Here is a 20,554-nt window from a genome sequence, read left to right as displayed (position 1 = left end):
TGGCATCTTTGTAGAAAGATTTTGATAAAACACATATCAAGCATATATATATATATATCTATATATATATTACGTAGATTATATTTTGCTGACGCTTTTATTAAAAAAAAACTGTATCAGTTGATATTTTAATGTTTAATGTTATAATGCAGTAATGTGGAATAAATGTTTTTCTGGCAAAAAGATAAAGAAACAAAGTTAGTTAAAAAATTTCAAAATTTATGTCAAATGTAAACATATACATAAATAGATTACATGTGGAAAGAATATATTGCTCAAGCAAAGTATCTATGTTAGATAGTCTTCCTATATTGCATTTAAAATTAACATTAAAATATATATTGTGAAAACTGATACATAAAAGAGCTACATAAGTACATGCTCGTTTTTTTACGAGTAAAAACACATCTTTGCATAAGATATAAATAGTATTTTTACTATTTATAATATAATTTGTATCATGGAGAACACTGTAGCTAAAATAAAATATAAACACTTTTACATTTTGTAAAGACAGTTCTTATTTTTTTATTTAACTTCCATTAGATTTTTACATATAACATCACTGCTGTTCATACAATTCTATTCTTAAATATATATTTTATCACATAGATGTTTGTCTTTGATGTCTACAATCTTATACAAATTAATAGTTTTTGTCAGTTTTGTGTAAAATATTACAAATGTTATTTTACCTTATGTTAACCTTATATATAACAATTACAATTTAACTTATATTGTCAACTTATACAAAATACTATATTAATAAATGACAAAATGTTTACCAACTGAAATATGAAATGCATCAATAGCAAAACATTGCAATAAATATTTGTAATTGTAAGAAATATACATACAGACATTATACACATGTATTAAATATTTGTGATAAATAGCCTTTTTATTTCTCTAATGGAGCGTAGTTAAGTAATTTTTCAATTAAATCGACATGTCCAAGAAGCATCCTGCGACAACAATATCTTTTTAGACCCAGTGCATCCAAGGCATCTCTGTAACAATACATTTATCGTAATTATTTATGTAATTATGTTTATGTAATACTTGATGCAGATATAAGATTTTTAAAATAATTGTAAGAAAATCTGCGTGATACAAAGAGAAACTTTATGAATTAGTTTCAAGAGGTTAGAAATCACAAAATCAGACTATTACCCTTCAGTATATTCTGCTTGAAGAAGTCCCAGGTACGCTTCCCATTTATTTCCTATTACTTTTCCGCAAGTAAAACACCTCACAGGAATGATCATTGTGATATTCGAGTGATTCGCAACTTTTTCTTTGGATTCAAAACAATTCTCGCTATTCGCTGCTTTATGACTAGTCTACAATGGGAGTAGGCAGTATAGAGTATGAAGTAAGGTTCTTGGAGTTCTTCTAGGCTGGATCCTCATGCAGACACCGGCGCTTTGACACCGAACGTTGATTGGTGAAAAGCAGATGGTGAGGGTAAATTGAGCTGCCATTTACCCTCACCATCCGCTTTTCACCAATTAACGCTCGATGTCAAAGCGCCGGTGTCTGCATGAGGATCCAGCCTTATCACAACTTATAAATTAGGCCTGGTTTATGCCGGCAAATAAGGCCTTGTTTCGGCCTTGTTTATGCGGGTAATATAACTGTTAATTTATGCCGGAATTGGTACAGTTCAACTATGGGATTCCAATACTTCTGTTTATACGCATTCGGCACTTTTGTATAAACAGAAGCATTGAAATCCTATAGTTAAACTCTACCGATTCCGGCATAAGTTAACAGTTATTGCCCGCATAAACCAGGTCTAAGGAGATCGAACTCCGTGATATAAAAGTGGTCCCGATTTTTACGGTTCATTGGGAGGGAATCCGCTCAAGGGAATAGGTTTTTACGGTTGGACGCCATTTGCAAAACTGTGCATGTACCATATATGTAATACTCCTATATTGCTAGTACGGTGCCGACCTGAAGCTCACCGTTACGGTGCAGACAATATAGTAGCTTCTCTCTCCAGCTGCTTTGTGCGCATGCGGTGAACATTCAAGCACGCTTGCGCATTTCTCTTTCTCGCGTTCTTTCTCTCACTTTCTAATGCTTTGTCTCGCTCGCACTCACTTGGTAGATGCGCCTGCGCATAATGACGCTCGACCATCTATGCCCATATTTGGACTTCGTGGGTCTCCCTTTCTCGGACCTCGTGCCTCTCATTGCGAAGATACGCGACTAGCAATATAGGAGTATTACATATATGGCATGTACACTACTAACACATGTACACGTTTAGATATGTAATCTATCTTGTTACATATACCAAACTTTCTGAAATAATCGTTACAATGCAAATACTTATAAAACAATAATCTAGCGCTTTGTTACTATATTGACAAGATTTATTCGGTTGAAATGTTGTCCACCACAGCATTGTGTGTTTGGGTGCGAAAATTTAAGGCTTCGGTATAAGCTTTCTTCACAGCTTTTCTGTCCGCAGGTTTACGCGATTCGATTAATTTTGCTTCGTCCACTTCTTGTGACACTCCAAGTTTTTCTAATTTTTCTCCTGGCAACCATTGCCTATATAAATTAACAAATAAATATAATAATAATGAATATTATTATAGAACATTTTTGTGTATTAATGTGGTGAATTTCTATTAAGAAATTATTTACCATGTACGTTTGGTGTCAAAGAATAGAACAAGAAAAACAGGTTCTTTGTAATTATCCCCAAGTGCTAGAACGTCTTCAGGTGGTGCTGGAATTGGCACTCCTTTATGTATAGTGCCACGGGGTGTATTAGGGTCAATAATCAAGGCTGGATACCAAGGATATCCCCGACATTTAGCCCATACAAGCTGTAAAGCTTCAATACCGTTAGTGCTACTCGCTTGTTTACTCTCATTTTCTTTCTTTGTATCGACTATCTCTTGTTTTTCCTCTTCTGGATCGGGAGTAGTCGATCTACTCGTGGAACAGCTACTGCAACTTGACGATTGACTTTCTCCCTCACCTACATCACTATCCATTGTTCCACTCCTACACAAATAGTCTTACATTAATACATGTATACGTGCGTGTATTCTTCCTAGTAATATATAAAAATGTTTAACATATCGAGAGTATCAAACAATATAGAAAATATAATATTTTCTGCAATCCTTTTTCGTTTACTTGCATCATAATTATTACAAATAGTGATAATTCAGAAGAAATCTGCTGCAAATTATTATATACATCAAGACACAGTTGTGTCTTGCAGCAAGTGTAATGTCTTACCTATATACTTTAAAGCTATCACTCTGTTTACATTTTTTGTCGTCGTCTGGAGAAAACATTTGTCCGCTTTTAACATTACGCGCTCTAGCTTTACGCGTAAATAGCACGGCTGTTCTTCTATTTACACCTCCGCCGATCTCTTTCTCGGTTGATTGCGATTCAGTTTCCGCACGACTACGATTAGGTCTTTCTCTTTTCCTTGATTTAGAGCTGATCGGTTCGGTTTCGGTGACTGAATCCAGTTCTGGATAATCTTTGCGAACTTGTTCTATCAGAGCTCCACCTTGCTCTTTCATTTTTGTTCCTGCCCGATAGAACATAGTATCCTTGCGATTATACGCTAGACAATTGTTCACCATTAAGTTGAAGTCTGCCTCAAAAGCCAAAATGGAATCATATTCATTTTCTTTCAATTTTGCCTGAAAGCAAAGAGTGTGACATTTTTATTAATAAATTACAGATACATATAAAATATTTTAACAAATACAAATACAAAAAGTACATATTTTATACATATATAATTCAAAATGATTTTGAGTTAATTACCTCCATAGTCGAGAGATCCATAGGTTGCGATACTATCTCGAGATAATCTGGAACTTCTTTGATATTGACTGGTTGCCCGAATACGTCATTTACATCTTTTGCTTTTATCGCTTCCAGTAATGCACGCAAAACACTCTCCACTGGTCGTAATTGAAGGAACACACATTTTTCCTTTCTGTAATCAAGATTTACTTGAATAACTATTTTTGAAATGATTTCTATATTATCATGTATCATGTTATGAGATAGTAACTCACACTTTGATGAGTTCCTTCTTCAATTTCTCACGCTTTCGAACTAATTCGCAAAGCAATCGCGCGCGTTCCAAGTCTTGACGCAAGCATTGCCAGTATTTAAGCTGGCGACACATTTCTCCTCTAATTTCGCTGTCGTGTGTTGGCGAGGAAGAATGTTCTCCGAGCGGAGGTGGTCTAGATTGTGGATGCGAACTTTGTAGTCTTCTGAGAAGTGGAACGCCATTTCTGTATTGTCGCTTCAATGTCCAATAGGCAATAATACGTTGTATCAATTGACTCTTCTTTGGTATTCCATCAAGTAAACTGATTGAGACAAAACAACAAACATGTATAAAATCAATTAATCCTTTAAACCATTATTTTTTGTTTTAATATACATATTTCGCCTAACTATAAAAGTATATCAATTATTAGTTTCAAATAATAATTGCAACCTGTTTACTTTTTATATAAGCAGGATCACAATAATTTATATTTACCTAGCAATTTCTCTGATCCTTTCAGGCGGTATGGTGGGGATAGAAATCACAGGTGCTGATGAGCTTTTCTTATTGGCAATTGCTCTCCTCCTAGCGTCTACCGGATTCGTAGAAGGCTGGTAATCAACAGGTGTGTGTGCCTCACAATAAGCAGTCTTTTGTACTAACATCGGTTCACCGTTAGCAGGTTGTACTGTTCTCATGCGCATACAAAGACCAGCTTGCTGAGCACAAGTTACATGGAATGCCGCGTAGCAGTTACTCTTGTGACACTGTATGCAGGCGCCTACTCCTCTACGCTTACACACACAGCATGTAAGCTTCCAACGAGCTTGTGGAATACTTTCTATACTGTCAATAGGTTCTAGAAACACAGTGTTGGCAAATCTTACTTCTGGTATCCACAAAGCGCACACTACATGTGCCCATTCCGAAGGACGATCGGTCTGTTTAAAAGCGCCCCCCGTGTTTGGACAGAGGACACAATCCACAGCTCTGGATGGACTTTGAAGACATCTTCTGCACAACCATTGACCTTCGGGTATATATGGTACACCGTAACAATCTTGATGAACAGCAAGATTGCACATATCACAAAACAGGATTGCATTGCTATTTTGACATTCTCCATCCATGCAAATGCAACAAACAGCATCCTCATCAGCAGCAACTCCACCTCCACCATTGCTCTGTTGTTGAAAATATGATTCCTTCTCTAGTCTATCCATCAGCAACTCAAATGTGTCCGGTTCCACAGGAGTCAATCCAGAGGCTACTCTTCTTTCATTTACAATGGAAAGCCATGCAGTATCTTCTTCATCTAGATCATACTCTACTTCTCCTTATTAAAATAATTTAAATATTACATTTAAAATATATATTAAGGCAAATAATATATATTAAATAATATATATTAAAGGAATTTAATGATAACACGAGATAACACAGATTTTAATGATATAAAGTGAGTAATACATTTTACTACTTGTGTTTACTATTTAATAGAAAATACTAATTACAAGAAAGTAATGATTTTTATTGTAGAAGTTATTTAAGTTTCATAAAAAGTTTGTAAAAGTTTTTGTAAAATTTTGTAAAAAATTTTTAAAGTAAATATATTACATAATATATAATTATTACATGAGATAATTTATATAAATTATTTACCATCAAGCTCTTCGCCACTGCGCTCCATAAATCTGATATAAGAATTTGGAAGTGGTTCAGCTTCTCCTAATTGTTCTTCGTAGCCATCTATTACTTTAAATTTAGCAACAGGCAAAGTGCTGAGAATGTTCTTGTCTTCTTTCTCCTTTTCTAATGTCGCTGCATTCGTTTTTTGTAAACTTTTTTCCTCATACATACTTGCATCCATGGAAATTATAGGAATGGCTTCATTAATACCTATTTTAATTTGTTTATTTCCATCTTCTCCAATACAATTTACCTTTGAATATTAAAAAAAAAATATATATATATATATATTTATAAAGAGTGTGTACATACATGTATTCTTTGTGTGTAAAATATAAAAGGCTGATTCAATACAATCTGTAGTTAATTAGACATTCTATAGCTAATGTGAAAATTTTCATACCAAAACAAACTTTGCCGATTCCTGGCTGCTGAGTGTCTCAGTGTTTGAGGGACTTGCACTTTCACTGAGCACTCCCATTCGGCTCCTGCCTTTCTTCTTATTAGACTGCGGCGTGCTCATTGTTTCTTTCTCGATTATAACTTATTTTTGTTATATCTATTCGATATATATTAAAAGTATATGTATACTAATTCAACGAACGTACACAGTGCTGAGTCTATCTGTGTTTTTCAACTCACATCAAAACGTTAGCAAGGTAACGCTCGTACAATTGCGTGTAACAACGTGCGTGTAAAACATGAGAATCAAAACTGATCGAAACATTCAGAAATGTTACATATTCAAACACAACGAATCAGCGTGAAATAACCTGAGAGCAACCGGTAAAAAAGCGGCGCGGCCAGGAGAAATCGAGAAACTGCAAAATATAATCAAACATTAAGCCGGATTTGCAACGTTCTGTTTCCAATTTCGATCAAACGCTAACGGTCGATTCAGTCGGTCGACCGATTGGTCGATCAGCCGAATTGACTAAATCACGGTTGGTTGACGCTCGATCGACTAATGAACCAATCTTTATTCTACTCCGTATTTTACATAGAGCACGATTGACTTTAAAGCCCCTTGCACAATGGAAGGAATAGCGATAGCTATAGAAATAACACTAGTTTCAAAGAGTTTATATTTATAAATAACGGTAGGAACATCGGAAGTCGAACATACAAAAAATACACATGTATCAATGCGGTTCAGAAAACGGAATAAGCAATAGCGATAAAATTTCCGACGAGTTGAGGAATTCTGTGTTTATTGCTCATCGCTATTACTATTCTCTCGCATTGTGCAAGGGGCTTTTATATTTATTTAAGGAACAAGCACATAAGTTCTAGTTTACAATAGCAAATAGTTTGTAACAAAAATATTATAACAAAAAATAATTTATAGTTTCTAAGATATAAACATTTTTTCAAATACATTCATTGTGAACTTCGGATGGAATCGAGCATCGCGGAAGAGGATTTTATATTTCGATATATATATCTTATCATATCCGAATCTCGGATTCTTTGACAAGTGAAAAAGGTTTTTTTTTTTTTTTTTTTATCTGTCATTTGCCGTTATTTTCTCACGGGACTTGAGATTGCTTTGAGACAAATGACAAAATTAACGACAATTCGGCATCGAGTACTTAAAAACAGTCATATCGCGAGACAATAGCGATCGAAGAGACTGCGTTGGCTGGCGGGAGAGCGCGCTTTCGCGAGGAGGGTAAAGGAAGGAGGAGGAGGAGAAACGTCGACGCGGATCGTGGCGCGGCGATACACAGATCGGAGTACAGAGGTGTATGTAAGTTCGCGAAGAGCGAGGGAGAGAGCGAAGGGAGAGAAAGACCCTACATCGTGTAAACACGCAAGCATCGTGTGTGCATATACGATCGAGAGACGAAGCAGAAATTGTAGTGAATATATTACGCTTTCACCGTTATCGGTCCGCCGAATCTGCACAGAAGCGTGCTTGTGATACGACACAATCCAGTTCACGTTCTTCGTATCTTCACTGTAAGAAAATAAATTTTCGCAGACACAAAAAGACAAAGAAAGAAACTCGAGGAAGAGGAGAGCGGCGATCCCGTCCATCCGTTTGTTCGTACGTACGTTCAACGAGCCAACGCAACGACGAGACGGCAAAACCGCGAGAGATTTCCGCGCTTTTTGCGCCGCCGAGTAGCACGCGATAAAGCAACGCCGACGCGGCGGCGGCGGCGGCAGCGGCAGCGGCGGTGGCGGCGGTGTTGGCGTTGGCGAACGGTGTGACAGTACGAATGGGTTATGTTGGCGTACGGCGTACCCGCGTTTTACTCGCGCGCACCTGAGACGCGCTCGTTATTTACGCGTTGTTTTCCTTGTCTCGCTTTTGCGCCAAAAACGCTACCCGATTATCGCCCGTGATTCTTAGTGAATTCGGAGCTCGGCATCATACGTCGCGCGTTTTTCCCGTCGATCTATTGTCAAAATCAGCTGCCATTGTTGGCTTTGGCGCTCTTCTCCTCCTCTATTTTTATTCGCCATGCTAGATCGCTAGCCAACGAACCGTTATTGTGTCTTTGTACTCGCTTAGCACCGAATGCGTTTTTTTTTTTTTTTTCGCGATTTAATACTATGAAATTTTGTTTCCTCACTTTCTGTCGGTTTTGCTTATGTGAGAAGAAATTGTTAGTGGAAGTGTACAGACACGTTTGATATTGAGATATATACTTAATTATGGTTCTTAAAAACTCTTCTTAACTAATGTATATTACACTTAGATAAAATTTGACCTGACAAAGCCTTTAATTCCTTGAGAAACGTTGGTTTCATATGAACTATATTTTGTAATATTATTATATTAATATATTTTATGTTGTAGAGTTTACAGTAAATACACTTTAACAAAGAAGTCTACATTAATAAAGCATTTATTAATAGACAATGCATACTTTAGAACTACTTTTTTATGTTATACATGATTCCATGAATATGTTTTTATTGATGGTGTTTAAAGATATGTCACAGGACGCATGTCAGAAGGCTGAGATTCCAATTTATGTATATAAGGCTGAGACAAGAAAATGCCAAAATAAAGAATTCCACAGTAGAATTGGTTTGAGAGATAAGTGGGCAGTAAATGTAATCAGGAACATAATAGAGAGCAAGGAAGAAAGGTAAGAACAAAAGTAGTAAATGCAGTGGCTGAGGGAACAATGGATCCAGCAATGTATGTCACATATTCTCCCCAAACAAATGGAGTTCCGTTGGAGTCCAAACTTGCTACCTACATGGTAAATTTGAATTAGTTTTGCATTACCGATGGTAAGAGATTTTCCCGAATTTACTGTGTGCCATGTGTTTGATACAGAATCGTCAGAGTCCTGCTATAGGATTGAACACAAGTTCAGTGACTAAGCATTTGTCCAATCTTTCTCTGGACTCACAAAAGAAGATAACTGCTAGTCCCGAATTTGTGCCAGGAAGAAGCCTTGCGGGCAGCAATAGCAGCTCGCCAAATCTCTTTAACAACTCCTACACACATTCGCAAGAGAATGTGGGTGGCACTACGTACTTTTATTTCGGAAATGCCACCAGTGATGCTGTTGGAGCAGAAGATGGAACTGAGGTGAGTATTTTTTATGTAAATATAAGAGTAGGTTTATTTTGCCACATCGTAATAAGTGTCGCACAATTAATTACTCTTTCTTATTTCCTGTTTCAGATCGGACCTGTAACAGCAGGCCAGATCGGTTATGTGTATCCGGGCACACCTTCGCATCTACAACCTATAAAACCTGCCAAACCACCCTCATCTAATAATTCTTCTGCCCCTTCTACACCTCCTCCTCAAGCTGCCCCTAGTTTTTTTGTGAGTGAGAGTTTGCGGTTGGACATTCTCCAAAAAAATGCATTGACATTGACACAACCAGATGTAGTAAGATTTCCCGACTTGCCTAATGAGGTTGATAATTATCACGAGCTGTGCCCTTTAGAGCCAATACATAAACCTGCCTCGACAGTTCTCGGGTATCAGACTTCTACGTACAAAGCTACCAATATCAAGACTGGCACTCGTTACTGTTTACGTCGTGTACATGGTAAGTAAATTGAGAGAGTTTGGTTTTTCTTCCATTTTTTCCAATAATTCATATCAGCATTTATGCGAAACTAACGTCGATTGATGATGACTTGATTGATATTTGCTAGATTTTCGACTTGCCAATACAAAATGTATGGTATTGGTTGACATGTGGAAACGACTGTCTCACACAAATCTGGTTCAATTGAGGGAAGTTTTCACCACTAAAGCATTTGGTGATCATTGTTCGTATTAAAATACTAATCAAAATCTTCTATTCTTCCTCCTTCGGTATTCTCGCTCCCTTCTGTATTCTTGATCGATTTCTTTTGCAGCCATGGTTTTCGTATACGATTATCACCCTGCTTCGGAGACTTTATTGAATAAACATTTCTCTTCGACCGAGCTCAACGGTTATACGGATCCGTTCTCCTCAGACCCCAACGCGCCACGGCCTTATAGTCACACCAAAAACACTATCCTGAGACAGCAGCATAGCAGCATGCTGCCGGAAAGTGTTATTTGGAGTTACATTATTCAACTCACTGCCGCATTTCGTGTCATTCATGCTGCTGGTTGGTATTTTACTTTATCGATTTATTTTATCGTTTTTGCGCTTGTTTATTAAAGAAACAATTTCATTTTCTCGCAGGCTTGGCGTATAGATGCTTAGATCCCACCAAGGTACTACTTACATCGAGAACGCGACTTCGTTTGAGCTGTGTCGCTATACCAGATGTAGTTACTCTTGATGGGAACGCTGCAAATCCTCTCACCCTCATTCCACATTATCAGCAAGAGGATTTAGTAGCACTCGGCAAGTTGGTTTTAGCTCTAGCATGTCGAAGCCTTATCGCCGTCCATCGCGACAATATGTCAGCTTCTATCGAGCTGATTACACGTTCCTACTCTACTGACCTTCGAAATCTCATCCTGTATGTAATATTAATGATACTCGAAAATCATAATAATAATGCTTAATTTTCGCAGTTCGATTTAAGGTTGCGATCTTTTACAATCTAATACTATACAATTATTAGGTACTTGCTGTCAAATCAACCCCGTAAGAGCGTCACAGATCTCATGCCGATGATTGGTGCGCGATTTTACACGCAGTTGGATGCCGCTCAATTACGGTTGGATGTTTTGGAGAACGAACTTGCCAAGGAGTTAGAGAACGGACGGCTATTTAAATTACTGGTCAAATTGGCAACAATCAATGAAAGACCGGAACTCAATATGGAACCTACATGGGCGGAAACGGGCGATCGCTACATGCTCAAACTGTTTAGAGATTATGTGTTTCATCAAGTGTCAACTGACGGAAGACCTTGGTTGGATCTGGCGCATGTCGTAGCTTGTCTAAATAAGTTGGATTCGGGCTCGCAGGACAAGGTAAGTGTTTAATTATTCTTTCTCGCAGTGCGTGCGTGTGTGTGTGTGTTTGTATATGTGTGAGCGCGCGTGTGTGAACAGAAAATAATCTCCAATTGTGTTAATACGCACAGGTATGCCTCATGTCACGAGATGAACAGAGTATTTTAGTGGTAAGTTTTGCAGAGCTGCGACAATGTTTGGAAACGTCATTTGGAGAATTGGTACAATCTACAAAGGATACTGTCTAAAAATCCTCAATAGCGCATACTCCGAACCATGAATGTGATATCATCACTTAGCGGTACTATCATTTTACTCTTTATCGAAATATTGGAGAGTGAGAACTGCGTCGAATTGTATTTGATGGTGTAAGAAAATAACGCGCAACTCAGTTTTGTACACATAATTTTGAATCGTCGAATTAGGGTACGAATCACGCATCAAAAATGCGGTGCATTTAGAATGTAAGGCGATAAAAAAAAAAACTTCAGATCTTTAAGTCGATAGGAATCCCAACGGGGTCCTGAAATTTTTGGGTTTTTTGGATTTTCTAATTTTTGGATCTTAGGATCTTTAGACTTCGGAATTCTTGTATATTATAATAATATTCGGTTTGTACATTTTCTGTGGATTTTTTTCGAAGTCTATTATTATTATTATTATTATTATTATTATTATTATTATTATTATTTTGTAGTCTTTGACCTTTTAAAGGTTCTGAATTCTTATATCTATCGATCCTTGGATCTGTGAAGCTTGATCTCTTGGGAACTTTTTGAAAAGTGCGAAGAATGTCATGTGATTTCATGAATCAGCTTTAGCTAAGCTGAATTCGCTGTAAAGCCCATTAAGGTACTATACAAAAATTGTACACAAACTTAATAATGCGGTATAAATTCTTAAGGAATCTTAAGACAACACCTAAACACACTCGGTGTCCTCTAGGATAGAAATCTTAGTTTTTAGAATACAGCATTAATGGTAAGCATTAATTTTGAAATAAATGTTTATTTTTGAAAGCAATCCTAATTAACACGTTGTCATTATTTCTTTCCCATCATCACGCAAGTAAGTTTTGATTTATACTGTACCCTATACTATACTTTTCCGTTACACACGTTTTTTGCACAATTTTCGTTTTTAATGCCCGTGTATATGCGTTATCAAATATCTCAACATGTAAATTTAATTTGCTCCCGAATCTTTTTTGAACTTTTTCTCATTTTAATTTTCTCAACGAACATCGCGCTTTCTGGTTGATTAAGCTGTTAACTTCACTTTGAAACATCCTGTACAATTTTGTCTCTCTTCTTCTTTATCCCGTGATTCTATTTCTATTTATCCAGTCGTCTTTCTCTTTCCTAGGAGGGATGATCACCATGACGACGGCAGCGAAGAAGGGGGAAGATCGACAGATGGAGCGGGGAGGAATATGCGTGGCGCCTGAGGGATGTCGGACTCTCGGGGAGGGGGATGACTCCGGTCGACGGCGACAGTGCCTAGTGGCTGCAGCAACACGTAGTAGTGGAGCAGTCGACGGCACCGCAACGTCGAGGAGGTACACGAAGCTGTTCAGATATATAAAAGTTCTTCGTACGACGCAGCTGATCATTCGGCCGCATCGCGAAGCGGAGTCTGCATCTGCAGCGTCTCCTTCAACGAGCGTGTCCACGACCGCATCGTCGTGTAAACATACAGAACTAGTCGGGAGTGCGTCTGGAAGCTGATCGAGCTTGGTTCGCTACTCAGCATCCCCGTGGCAGGTGAGTCTTTCTCTCTCGCGCGCGCGCGCGAGAGAGAGGGAGAGAGAGAGAGAAAGAGAGAGAGAGAGAGCAGAACGCCGATGCCGCCGCCCGGCGCTGCTGATCGATTTTCCGCGAGCAAGCGGAGCGGAGACCCGCCCCTGAATTTCACCACTCTTCTCTGACAGTATGGTGAAGATTCAATTTTTTGCGCGTCACCGCTGGTCCCGCTCCCGCCGCGCGCGCGCCGAACCAGGAACGGGTCGAGAACGATCGAGAGGGATCAAATTAAAAGCATCTTTTTCCATCAGGCGCGCGCACTGCGACGCAATGATGACGATCGATGCTCCTTTCATTCCATCCGCGCCCCGCGCGCGCTCTCTCGCTCTTTCTTTGGATCTCTCAGTTGAGTTCTCCTTTTTATCTTCACGTCTCTCTATCCTCCACGATCTTCATTGTCTTTAGAGTTCAGTCCGCAGATTCCCTCCGCGGATACGTTCTCTCCCTCCCGCTCTCTGATGAATGATGATCGAACGCGAGAGTGTATCGCAGAGATAGGTAAAACGGACAAAAAATTTATCTATTGTATACATGCGCAAAGATGGACTTTAGTTCATTCGGCAAGCACGCTAAATGAACTATAAACTTCCTTATTCTATATCTCGGTTATATTATCTCTCTCAAGTTGAAAATGATTAGAGAAGACTGTTATGTGAATCAAGCTTTTTATCACAAATAGACGCAGCTAAAATAAGTCTCGTTCTTCAATTGAGAGCCCGAAAGATAATGACGTTTCGCTCACACACAAAATATGTCTTTTTTTTTTTTTTTTTTTTTTCAGCAAAACAAAATAAAACAAATCTTGTCTACTCGTCCCAGAGATTATTCGCGTGTTTTGCAGAACAGAACGGGGGAAAAAGGGGGCGGGCGTAAAATTCCCTCCGACAATAATTCCGAGAGACGCGCTGGACAAGCGCAATGACGGCTAATTCGTCCTCGTTACTTTCTGCAGCCGCGTGACCAGCGCGTAGGTCTTGTAAAGTGACACAAGTCAGTTTTTTAGGGCTGCAGCAGACTCGCTGTAACCTTTTAACCCCTCATTTTCGAGCTATTTATAAACGTGCCGCGCGAGCGCACTAGCAGCATCGTTGAGGCCGAAAGCTAGAGAGCTTGTTTCTAGGCGATGTCTAGTTTCTTACTCTCGAGAGAGAGGATGTTAATCCTAGTTTGCGTTCAGGGCTTTTATTCAGGAGGGGGAAGGGGAGAGGAGATTCATTTAACGCTGTTCTCCAACGTAAAAAAAAAAAAAAAAAAAAAAAAAAACGATTACACACGCGTCAATTATCATGTACGTGTCAATGTTGCGCAGGAGATGGAACAAAACGGAGTAGAGCCGGTGTAAAATTTATATGACGAATTATTTTTGTATTGTACACTTTTTTGGACCCGCCTGTATAGAATTGCGCGATGACGACAGCGGAGAAAGAAAGGTCGAAGGGTGATTTATTTATGCAACATTGATATTTCTCGTTTCGTTCGAGTACAGTAAGTTTAAATTTACCAAATCAACAATCAATTTTCTCTGCGCGCTGAGATCGAGAGTATTTATTGGCACGAAAATTCATCGAGCGCGCGCGCACGCGAGAGAGAGAGAAAGAGAGAAAAGACGTCGCGTTTACAATAGTAGTTCGCGTTTTTTTTTTTTTAAATAAGTCAGTCATAATAAAGAGTATAACGCGCGTGAATCACATCGCTTCTGGAGAACGTTTCGCTTTTAATTCACGCCGTCAGCCTTTCGGTTTCGATATCGCGCGGCGGCAACGCCGTGCTTTATCTGCACGTTTATTTTTCTTCATTGATAAGTTAGTTACGTCGAAACGTTCCACGCATTCCCCGAATGATTCTCCATGTTTTTCTCGTTTGGTCTACTCTTAGAAACGTAAATATTTTTACGATTCGACCCACACACCCGCGTAACAATTTTTCTCCCTCTGTACGAGTTCGCGTTCACCAACATGGATTCCGTATAAATGAGTTTCTTAATTTTTCCAATCGCGCGCGACATTCTTTCTTTTACACACATTCTACGATTTTTGACGCTTTGTTGAGATAAAAAGTTTTTTTTTCGCAGTCCCGTGGGTGTGTGAAACATCTCCTGTGTGTGCAGGTGCGAGGAAAAGACAACGAGATTGCGTGCACGCGAATTAAACACACATTGAAGAATCTTGCAGCCAGCGTATATCTGGACATCGGGCAACGTCCCCTTGCTCACGATGGATATACGCGAGCGTGTCCCCGCCGGTCTATATTCGACGACATATTATCCGCAATACTTCTCTCTCTCTCTCTCTCTCTCTCTCTCTTTTGCTTTCCTACAAGCTCTCTCTCTCTCTCTCTTTCTCTCTTTCACGTTCGTTCTTTCTCCTGCTCGTCCACATCGCGACGTTGTTGAACCGACAATGGTTTTGACGGCGAACTTGAACAAGGCAACGTCCGCTCGCTCTGTCTCATTCGCGTCCGGCATTTCTGACGCGACGATAATTTTGTCAATTCCGTCAATCCTCGCGTTCACTTGCCGTGTACGATTTTCTCTGCGAATCTCGTTTGCGAATGCAAGCGTAGGAGGAGACTCGCGCTTAGGGGAGAAACAAACCAGCACCGATGTATTTGCGTCCGTGTGTTCCAGCAAAGATTGCTGACCAGTTTTGATTGTTTCAATGTCGACTAATAGGAGGGGGAGCGACTGTATATATATATAAATAATGAGCGCGCACGTACGCGAATAAAATATATATGACACGAACGAAATGCGTATCGCACTTTGATTCTCTCTATTATTCTTTTTTTTTTTTTTTTTTTTAACTTGTTTTATTGATATCACGCATTAGAGTCTCTAATCTCCGCGTTCTCTAATCCTACTTGTATCTCAAATTTCTCCAGGGGATGTGTGTTTTGAGTTCGAGGAATTTACTCCCCCGATCTTTGCAAACAGCTTTCAAACTCCCCAATCTCCTAATTGGATGTTATAATTTTGCAGGTTTGAATATTTCTTCTTCCAGAATGTAAAGAGCAAATAAACCGCGAGAAATTGCGGCGTCTTCTCAAACGCGAACTCGGCAGCACAGTTAGCGCGACGAGGAACGATCTATGTATATATCGTCTCGATGAAAGTGTCGCTCGCTAAATTATCCTCTGCGCGCGCGATGCTCCTCCCGCTTTATCGTCAGTGATTAATTAGTTCCGTGGCCTTGGCGATGGCTGCTCCGATCTGTTCTGATTTCGCCGTAGGCGCATCATCTCGCTTTGCATGCGAAGCGATGCCATCGATCTAAGAAAAGACCTTGAGTCAATCGTTGATGTGCGTGCATATCATCGCGCACCCTCCAATAAATCAATCCTCAGCTTCCGCGCGCTGAACTGGAGACAGGGCATTCGATGTGCGGATCGACGTCTTTCGTGAAATTTGCGTTGAAATGGATTTTAATCCCGGATCTCTTGTTTGAATTTTTTTTTTTTCAACTTGATTAAACTTTAATTTTCTTAACTTAATTAAACTCAGTTTTAACTTGTATAACTCAATTAAATTTAACTTTAACTTAATTTAACGTAACTTTTTTATTAATGTGCAATTTGTGCGCGCGTACAAAACAGGGGAGTGCGCGCGACCCGTTCGTTTTAAATATTTTGTATATTATTTATAATTACAATATATATATATTTATATAATATATACATATAATATATTTAATATATGTTTTGTAAATGGATGTACGTATATATCGCGCAACAACACTCGAAATTGCGTTATCGAAATCGTGGAGTGTCCACTATCGCGGAAACGTAGACAAGATTATTTAAACGAGGTCGACGCACAGCGAACTGAAACTAAAAGCATCAGGAGGAGAATACGAATGTTTGAGGAGCGAGTGAATTATATTTGCGACGTGTCGGATTAAATTTTTTATATATTTTTTTGTCTTATCCCACGTGTGTTTAGTCCCGCGTTCGCATGGGCTCGATTATCCTTTGAAGTTCTCGTTAAGAGTAACTTGTCGCTATATACCGCGCTACTCTCGTCTCATGGAGAGATGAGACCGAGATAATCGCAATGAATCTTAACGAGAGCGTCGCCTCGAAAAGTTTAATAATCGCGCGTTAACGAACGCCAGCTGGGATTCTGCGAACTCGAAGTCGCGCGAAAGTCTTTTGTGCCCGCGCGGCATTTTCTCCGTGCCGCAGTTATCATCGTCGAGTCGGGTCGTTTTAATAAAGATTGACAGACCAGGTTTAATTAACGTCGGCAAATCTCTCGTCGGCGTCAAGGGTCTGCCGACGATCTCGAAATGGCTGCGAAAAAAAAAAAAAAAACACAAAGCGCGTCGTTATGAAAAACATATATCGCGAGCGATTCGCTCGATATTGCTCGATGTTTTGCCGCTCATTACTTCGGTCTGGAGTATCCATTCATCGGTCGGTCAGAACACTATGCGGCCGTTGATGTCGCTTAATTATCGTTCTCAGAATTTGGCGCTAATTAAAAACCGCTCGTAATCGCCCGTGAGATAAATGAAATATTCACGACCGTTAAATCCGCCACGACGATCATACTCGTGTTTTATTGGAGTACAGTTTAGCGCGATGAGATAAAAGTACTCTCTTTTATGAGAGTTCCCATTTTAAAATCAATAGGCCTATGTGTTACAGTTTACAGAGTAATCCGAGAATTAATTTATTTTAAAAGAATTTTTATTTTTTTTTTCAAAAATATCGCCTCTGAAACAACGCGTCTCAAACCGCGCTGCGACCTCGATAAGCGAAATAATATTGCGAAACGACTCCGATTATGTGAGATTACGGAGGCTTAACGAAACGTTTTCTCTCTCTTATTTTCCCAAACAGAATGAAGCTGTGTTGGAGTTTGGCTCTTGTGGCCATCGCCCTGTTGATGATCTCTACGACTGCGCGAGCGGAAACAGATGATCTGTGGGACGAGGATGAGGATCATCCTCAAACCGTTCACAAAGACGACGACAAAGAGGAGCTTCTCGTGCGCACGGTGCGCGGCACTAAGGAACGAAGTGAGTTCTTTCTGTAATTAATCCGCGTTGTTCTTTCCCTCCTCCTCTCTCCCGATCGTGTACCTCGTTTCGAGCACTCGTAACAGAGAGATCGTTCACACATCACCCGGTTGAAAACATCAAGCGTAACGAGAGTAATAACACACAGATGTTACAATTTTTCCCACTCGACAATATGTAAGTGCAATATAAACACGTAACATTGTGCGTAACGGTTACGTATTGTGAAGAAGGAAATTGTAACGTTGACGCGATGTTTACCGTGCTATGTGTACGCGCGTAATAACACACGTACGCACATGTGCACGAACGGCATAATTAAGTCGTTTCCTATCCTCCTTTAAAGTTTCTCTTTATTCGCTTGATCGACGTTGCGTCCAATTGTTTCTATTGACGTTTCGCGTCTGCTGACGCAGCATCCGGCAGCTCCTCGTCGTGCAGATACGTGAAGGGTCAATGGTCGGAATGCGACTCGAATACCAACCTGCGGTCGCGCACTCTGAACCTCAAGAAGGGCGACAAGTCCTGCGAGCAGACCAAGATTATCCAGAAAAAATGCAAGAAAGGTGAGTCACGTTTATAATTTCTCTCTCCCCGTATTGTGTGCGGAGTTAGACAGGAAGTCCCACGTCCACGGCACGTTTTTCTAATTCGCTGGTGTATTGTCGATCCCAGCATGCCGATACGAGAAAGGCGCGTGGAGTGGATGCGTGAATCAAATGATGACGAGAATCGACAATTTAAAGGCGAACAGCGACACATCCTGCGATAAGACGCGACGACTTACCAAGAGGTGTAAACCGGAGACCAATACCAAAAAATCCACCAAAGGTATTTATTTGTTCGCTGTGAACTTGTGAAGTAATTTCTTTTCGCGAAGAAGAAAGTTCGAAAACACGCACACACGAATTGTTTCGTATTTTTCCAGGCGAGCGATCGAACAAGAAATCGGGCAAGCAGTAATCGTCAGCCAATCGTCTCTTCTAATTGGGCAACGAAAGCGCACTCCCATCTCTTCGGATCCTTACCGTATCTCGATCTTTTCTCGAATTACCGATTGATTGCGAGGCAGGTCATAAAATTTTGATGGGAAAGATCGACGCCAATCGAAGCGTTTATTAGCACATTACTGCCTAGTAATCATGTATTTCGAATGCGGCGGGGCAACGTGTGTGTCGCCCGCAATTAAACTTTCAGGGTGCGCTGCCGTCAGTTAATTATTAAACACATTAATTACTGTTAATAATTCAGGTTAATGTGCACGTCTCGGTGATCGTTTCTGTTCTCGGCAACAACGTGAAAGCTGTTAATCCTTCCGGGATGAATTGTGTTGCTTGTATCCGCGGTTTTGGCAGTTGGCGGTAAACGAGGGATAAACAAACGAGAAAGACCGTCGTTCATATATATTCGTTTTCAGCGTCGTATCTCTGTCCGAGTTCTTTTATTTTAACCCGTTGACACAATTTGCAACAGGTTCTAGATAGAGAAGAGTTATTGATCACATAACGGTTTTCTAAAAATGGATACGTTGGCAAGATCTCGGAAGGGTTAAGCCGCGCGATCAGCCAGAGAATTGATTGGTAACCGATACGTAACCGTGTTTTCGAGATGACGAAAATTAAATACAACTACTCGTCAGACATACAGTGATGCAGTTTGTGCAACGTTATTCATCTCTCTCTGCCCTGGGTCTTCTTCCTCCCCTCCTTCCCTCCTCGCCCCGCCCGAGTATATTTTTCTCTGCAAATGTTTTCGACGACGTGACACTTTTCCCTTGACAGCTTGAGTGAAAACAACGTTTGAGTGACGTTAGCTTTTCTCGAACGGGTTTCTTGCAACCAATCTGCACCACTGCGTTGTACTGCGATTAAACGAGCGTAGCGATCGTAGAACTCGTCGACTAGAAGCAATCGCTTATATTCTTGAAGGTATTGCAGAAGATAAAGGTCATCATCTGCCAAAGCTGTTCTCTCGTCTTCCTTCAAAATGATCACATATTATTATTATTATTATTATTGCTATTATTGCTATTAATAATTATATTATTGTTTATTACACACACACACACAAAGAAACGCAGCAGTGACTCCCCTTTGGCTTAACTGCTGACCCACTTAAAAATCATGTACAATATTCGTCATGTTATAAACAGCTCTCATTCAATTCTCACATAAATATACAGTGTTCGGTGTTCGAAGTAACTTTGTCCTGTGTGTCATGTAACATGCGCGAGATATTCCGACAATTATTACGCCGATGCGAAGATTCAACCCTCAAAAGAAGAGGATTCGCGAAGATAATAAGCTAAACGATGTCCGTCTTTGTGCGTGAGATTTTCAAAAAAAAAAAAAACAAACAAACAAACAAACAAAACTATAACGGCGAATCAAAAATTTTGAAAATCAAAAAATGGACGATCAAAAAAGAGCCGCATCAAAAATATCAGGAATTTGAAATTGAAAATAAATTGAGAAAAAATATATGAAAAAAAATAAAATAAAAAACACGCAGAATGTTCGCGCGAGCCTAATGAATTTTTCCGGAATCTTCAGCGCCTCTTTTGACAGGACGTCATCACTTCCGGTGTTAATATTCGCAGTTAACG

The 20,554-nt window shown here is 39.6% G+C and overlaps 4 protein-coding genes across 9 annotated transcripts; 2 read left to right on the top strand and 2 right to left on the bottom strand.

The window, feature by feature from the left end:
- Nucleotides 1-496: 496 nt before the first annotated feature.
- On the bottom strand, nucleotides 497-1,382 carry LOC109855195 (DNA-directed RNA polymerases I, II, and III subunit RPABC5). The gene is made up of 2 exons (XM_020429114.1): nucleotides 1,174-1,382; nucleotides 497-1,010 (listed from the first exon to the last, which is right to left on the bottom strand). The coding sequence occupies exons 1-2, from the start codon at nucleotides 1,266-1,268 to the stop codon at nucleotides 902-904; spliced, it is 204 nt and encodes a 67-aa protein (XP_020284703.1). The 5' UTR covers nucleotides 1,269-1,382; the 3' UTR covers nucleotides 497-901.
- Nucleotides 1,383-2,300: 918 nt separating this feature from the next.
- LOC109855205 (peregrin) lies at nucleotides 2,301-6,576 on the bottom strand. 3 transcript variants are annotated; one of them, XM_020429135.1, is made up of 8 exons: nucleotides 6,147-6,576; nucleotides 5,717-5,996; nucleotides 4,550-5,390; nucleotides 4,071-4,373; nucleotides 3,814-3,988; nucleotides 3,268-3,686; nucleotides 2,662-3,027; nucleotides 2,301-2,565 (listed from the first exon to the last, which is right to left on the bottom strand). In XM_020429135.1, exons 1-8 carry the CDS (start codon nucleotides 6,264-6,266, stop codon nucleotides 2,385-2,387), a joined length of 2,685 nt encoding a protein of 894 aa, XP_020284724.1. In that variant the 5' UTR covers nucleotides 6,267-6,576; the 3' UTR covers nucleotides 2,301-2,384. The 3 variants fall into 3 exon arrangements, with proteins under 3 accessions (XP_020284724.1, XP_020284725.1, XP_020284727.1); XM_020429136.1 differs by having other exon boundaries at nucleotides 4,550-5,381; XM_020429138.1 differs by having other exon boundaries at nucleotides 4,550-5,369.
- Nucleotides 6,577-7,418: 842 nt separating this feature from the next.
- Nucleotides 7,419-12,146, top strand: LOC109855199 (PAB-dependent poly(A)-specific ribonuclease subunit PAN3). Of its 3 annotated transcripts, none has more exons than XM_020429120.1 (9): nucleotides 7,419-7,705; nucleotides 8,688-8,964; nucleotides 9,042-9,299; nucleotides 9,396-9,771; nucleotides 9,881-9,997; nucleotides 10,088-10,327; nucleotides 10,405-10,687; nucleotides 10,793-11,147; nucleotides 11,261-12,146. In XM_020429120.1, the coding sequence occupies exons 2-9, from the start codon at nucleotides 8,887-8,889 to the stop codon at nucleotides 11,375-11,377; spliced, it is 1,824 nt and encodes a 607-aa protein (XP_020284709.1). In that variant the 5' UTR covers nucleotides 7,419-7,705; nucleotides 8,688-8,886; the 3' UTR covers nucleotides 11,378-12,146. The 3 variants fall into 3 exon arrangements, with proteins under 3 accessions (XP_020284709.1, XP_020284711.1, XP_020284710.1); XM_020429122.1 differs by having other exon boundaries at nucleotides 7,419-7,793; XM_020429121.1 differs by lacking the exon at nucleotides 7,419-7,705 and having other exon boundaries at nucleotides 7,969-8,964.
- A 488-nt stretch (nucleotides 12,147-12,634) lies between these two features.
- On the top strand, nucleotides 12,635-20,342 carry LOC109855185. 2 transcript variants are annotated; one of them, XM_020429098.1, is made up of 5 exons: nucleotides 12,635-12,892; nucleotides 17,771-17,949; nucleotides 18,366-18,515; nucleotides 18,625-18,780; nucleotides 18,878-20,342. In XM_020429098.1, the coding sequence occupies exons 2-5, from the start codon at nucleotides 17,772-17,774 to the stop codon at nucleotides 18,910-18,912; spliced, it is 519 nt and encodes a 172-aa protein (XP_020284687.1). In that variant the 5' UTR covers nucleotides 12,635-12,892; nucleotide 17,771; the 3' UTR covers nucleotides 18,913-20,342. The 2 variants fall into 2 exon arrangements, with proteins under 2 accessions (XP_020284687.1, XP_020284688.1); XM_020429099.1 differs by lacking the exon at nucleotides 12,635-12,892 and adding an exon at nucleotides 13,352-13,429.
- Nucleotides 20,343-20,554: the final 212 nt, after the last annotated feature.

Source organism: Pseudomyrmex gracilis, unplaced genomic scaffold (genome assembly GCF_002006095.1).
Source record: "Pseudomyrmex gracilis isolate BER0280 unplaced genomic scaffold, ASM200609v1 scaffold_83, whole genome shotgun sequence".
NCBI lineage: Eukaryota > Metazoa > Arthropoda > Insecta > Hymenoptera > Formicidae > Pseudomyrmex > Pseudomyrmex gracilis.
This window is presented reverse-complemented; position numbering and strand designations above follow the sequence as displayed.

Excerpts from the sequence above, each read along its gene's own strand:
- LOC109855195 (XM_020429114.1), bottom strand. The coding sequence starts at position 1,268 with ATGATCATTCCTGTGAGGTGTTTTACTTGCGGAAAAGTAATAGGAAAT. Across the intron at positions 1,011-1,173 it reads CAAGCAGAATATACTGAAGG|AGATGCCTTGGATGCACTGG; the intron begins GTAATAGTCTGA and ends GTATTGTTACAG.
- LOC109855205 (XM_020429135.1), bottom strand. The coding sequence starts at position 6,266 with ATGAGCACGCCGCAGTCTAATAAGAAGAAAGGCAGGAGCCGAATGGGA. Across the intron at positions 3,989-4,070 it reads AAGAAGGAACTCATCAAAGT|AAAGGAAAAATGTGTGTTCC; the intron begins GTGAGTTACTAT and ends TCTTGATTACAG. Across the intron at positions 2,566-2,661 it reads TTTGACACCAAACGTACATG|GCAATGGTTGCCAGGAGAAA; the intron begins GTAAATAATTTC and ends TAATTTATATAG.
- LOC109855199 (XM_020429120.1), top strand. The coding sequence starts at position 8,887 with ATGGATCCAGCAATGTATGTCACATATTCTCCCCAAACAAATGGAGTT. Across the intron at positions 8,965-9,041 it reads CCAAACTTGCTACCTACATG|AATCGTCAGAGTCCTGCTAT; the intron begins GTAAATTTGAAT and ends TGTTTGATACAG. Across the intron at positions 10,688-10,792 it reads GACCTTCGAAATCTCATCCT|GTACTTGCTGTCAAATCAAC; the intron begins GTATGTAATATT and ends TACAATTATTAG.
- LOC109855185 (XM_020429098.1), top strand. The coding sequence starts at position 17,772 with ATGAAGCTGTGTTGGAGTTTGGCTCTTGTGGCCATCGCCCTGTTGATG. Across the intron at positions 17,950-18,365 it reads GCGCGGCACTAAGGAACGAA|CATCCGGCAGCTCCTCGTCG; the intron begins GTGAGTTCTTTC and ends CTGCTGACGCAG. Across the intron at positions 18,781-18,877 it reads TACCAAAAAATCCACCAAAG|GCGAGCGATCGAACAAGAAA; the intron begins GTATTTATTTGT and ends GTATTTTTCCAG.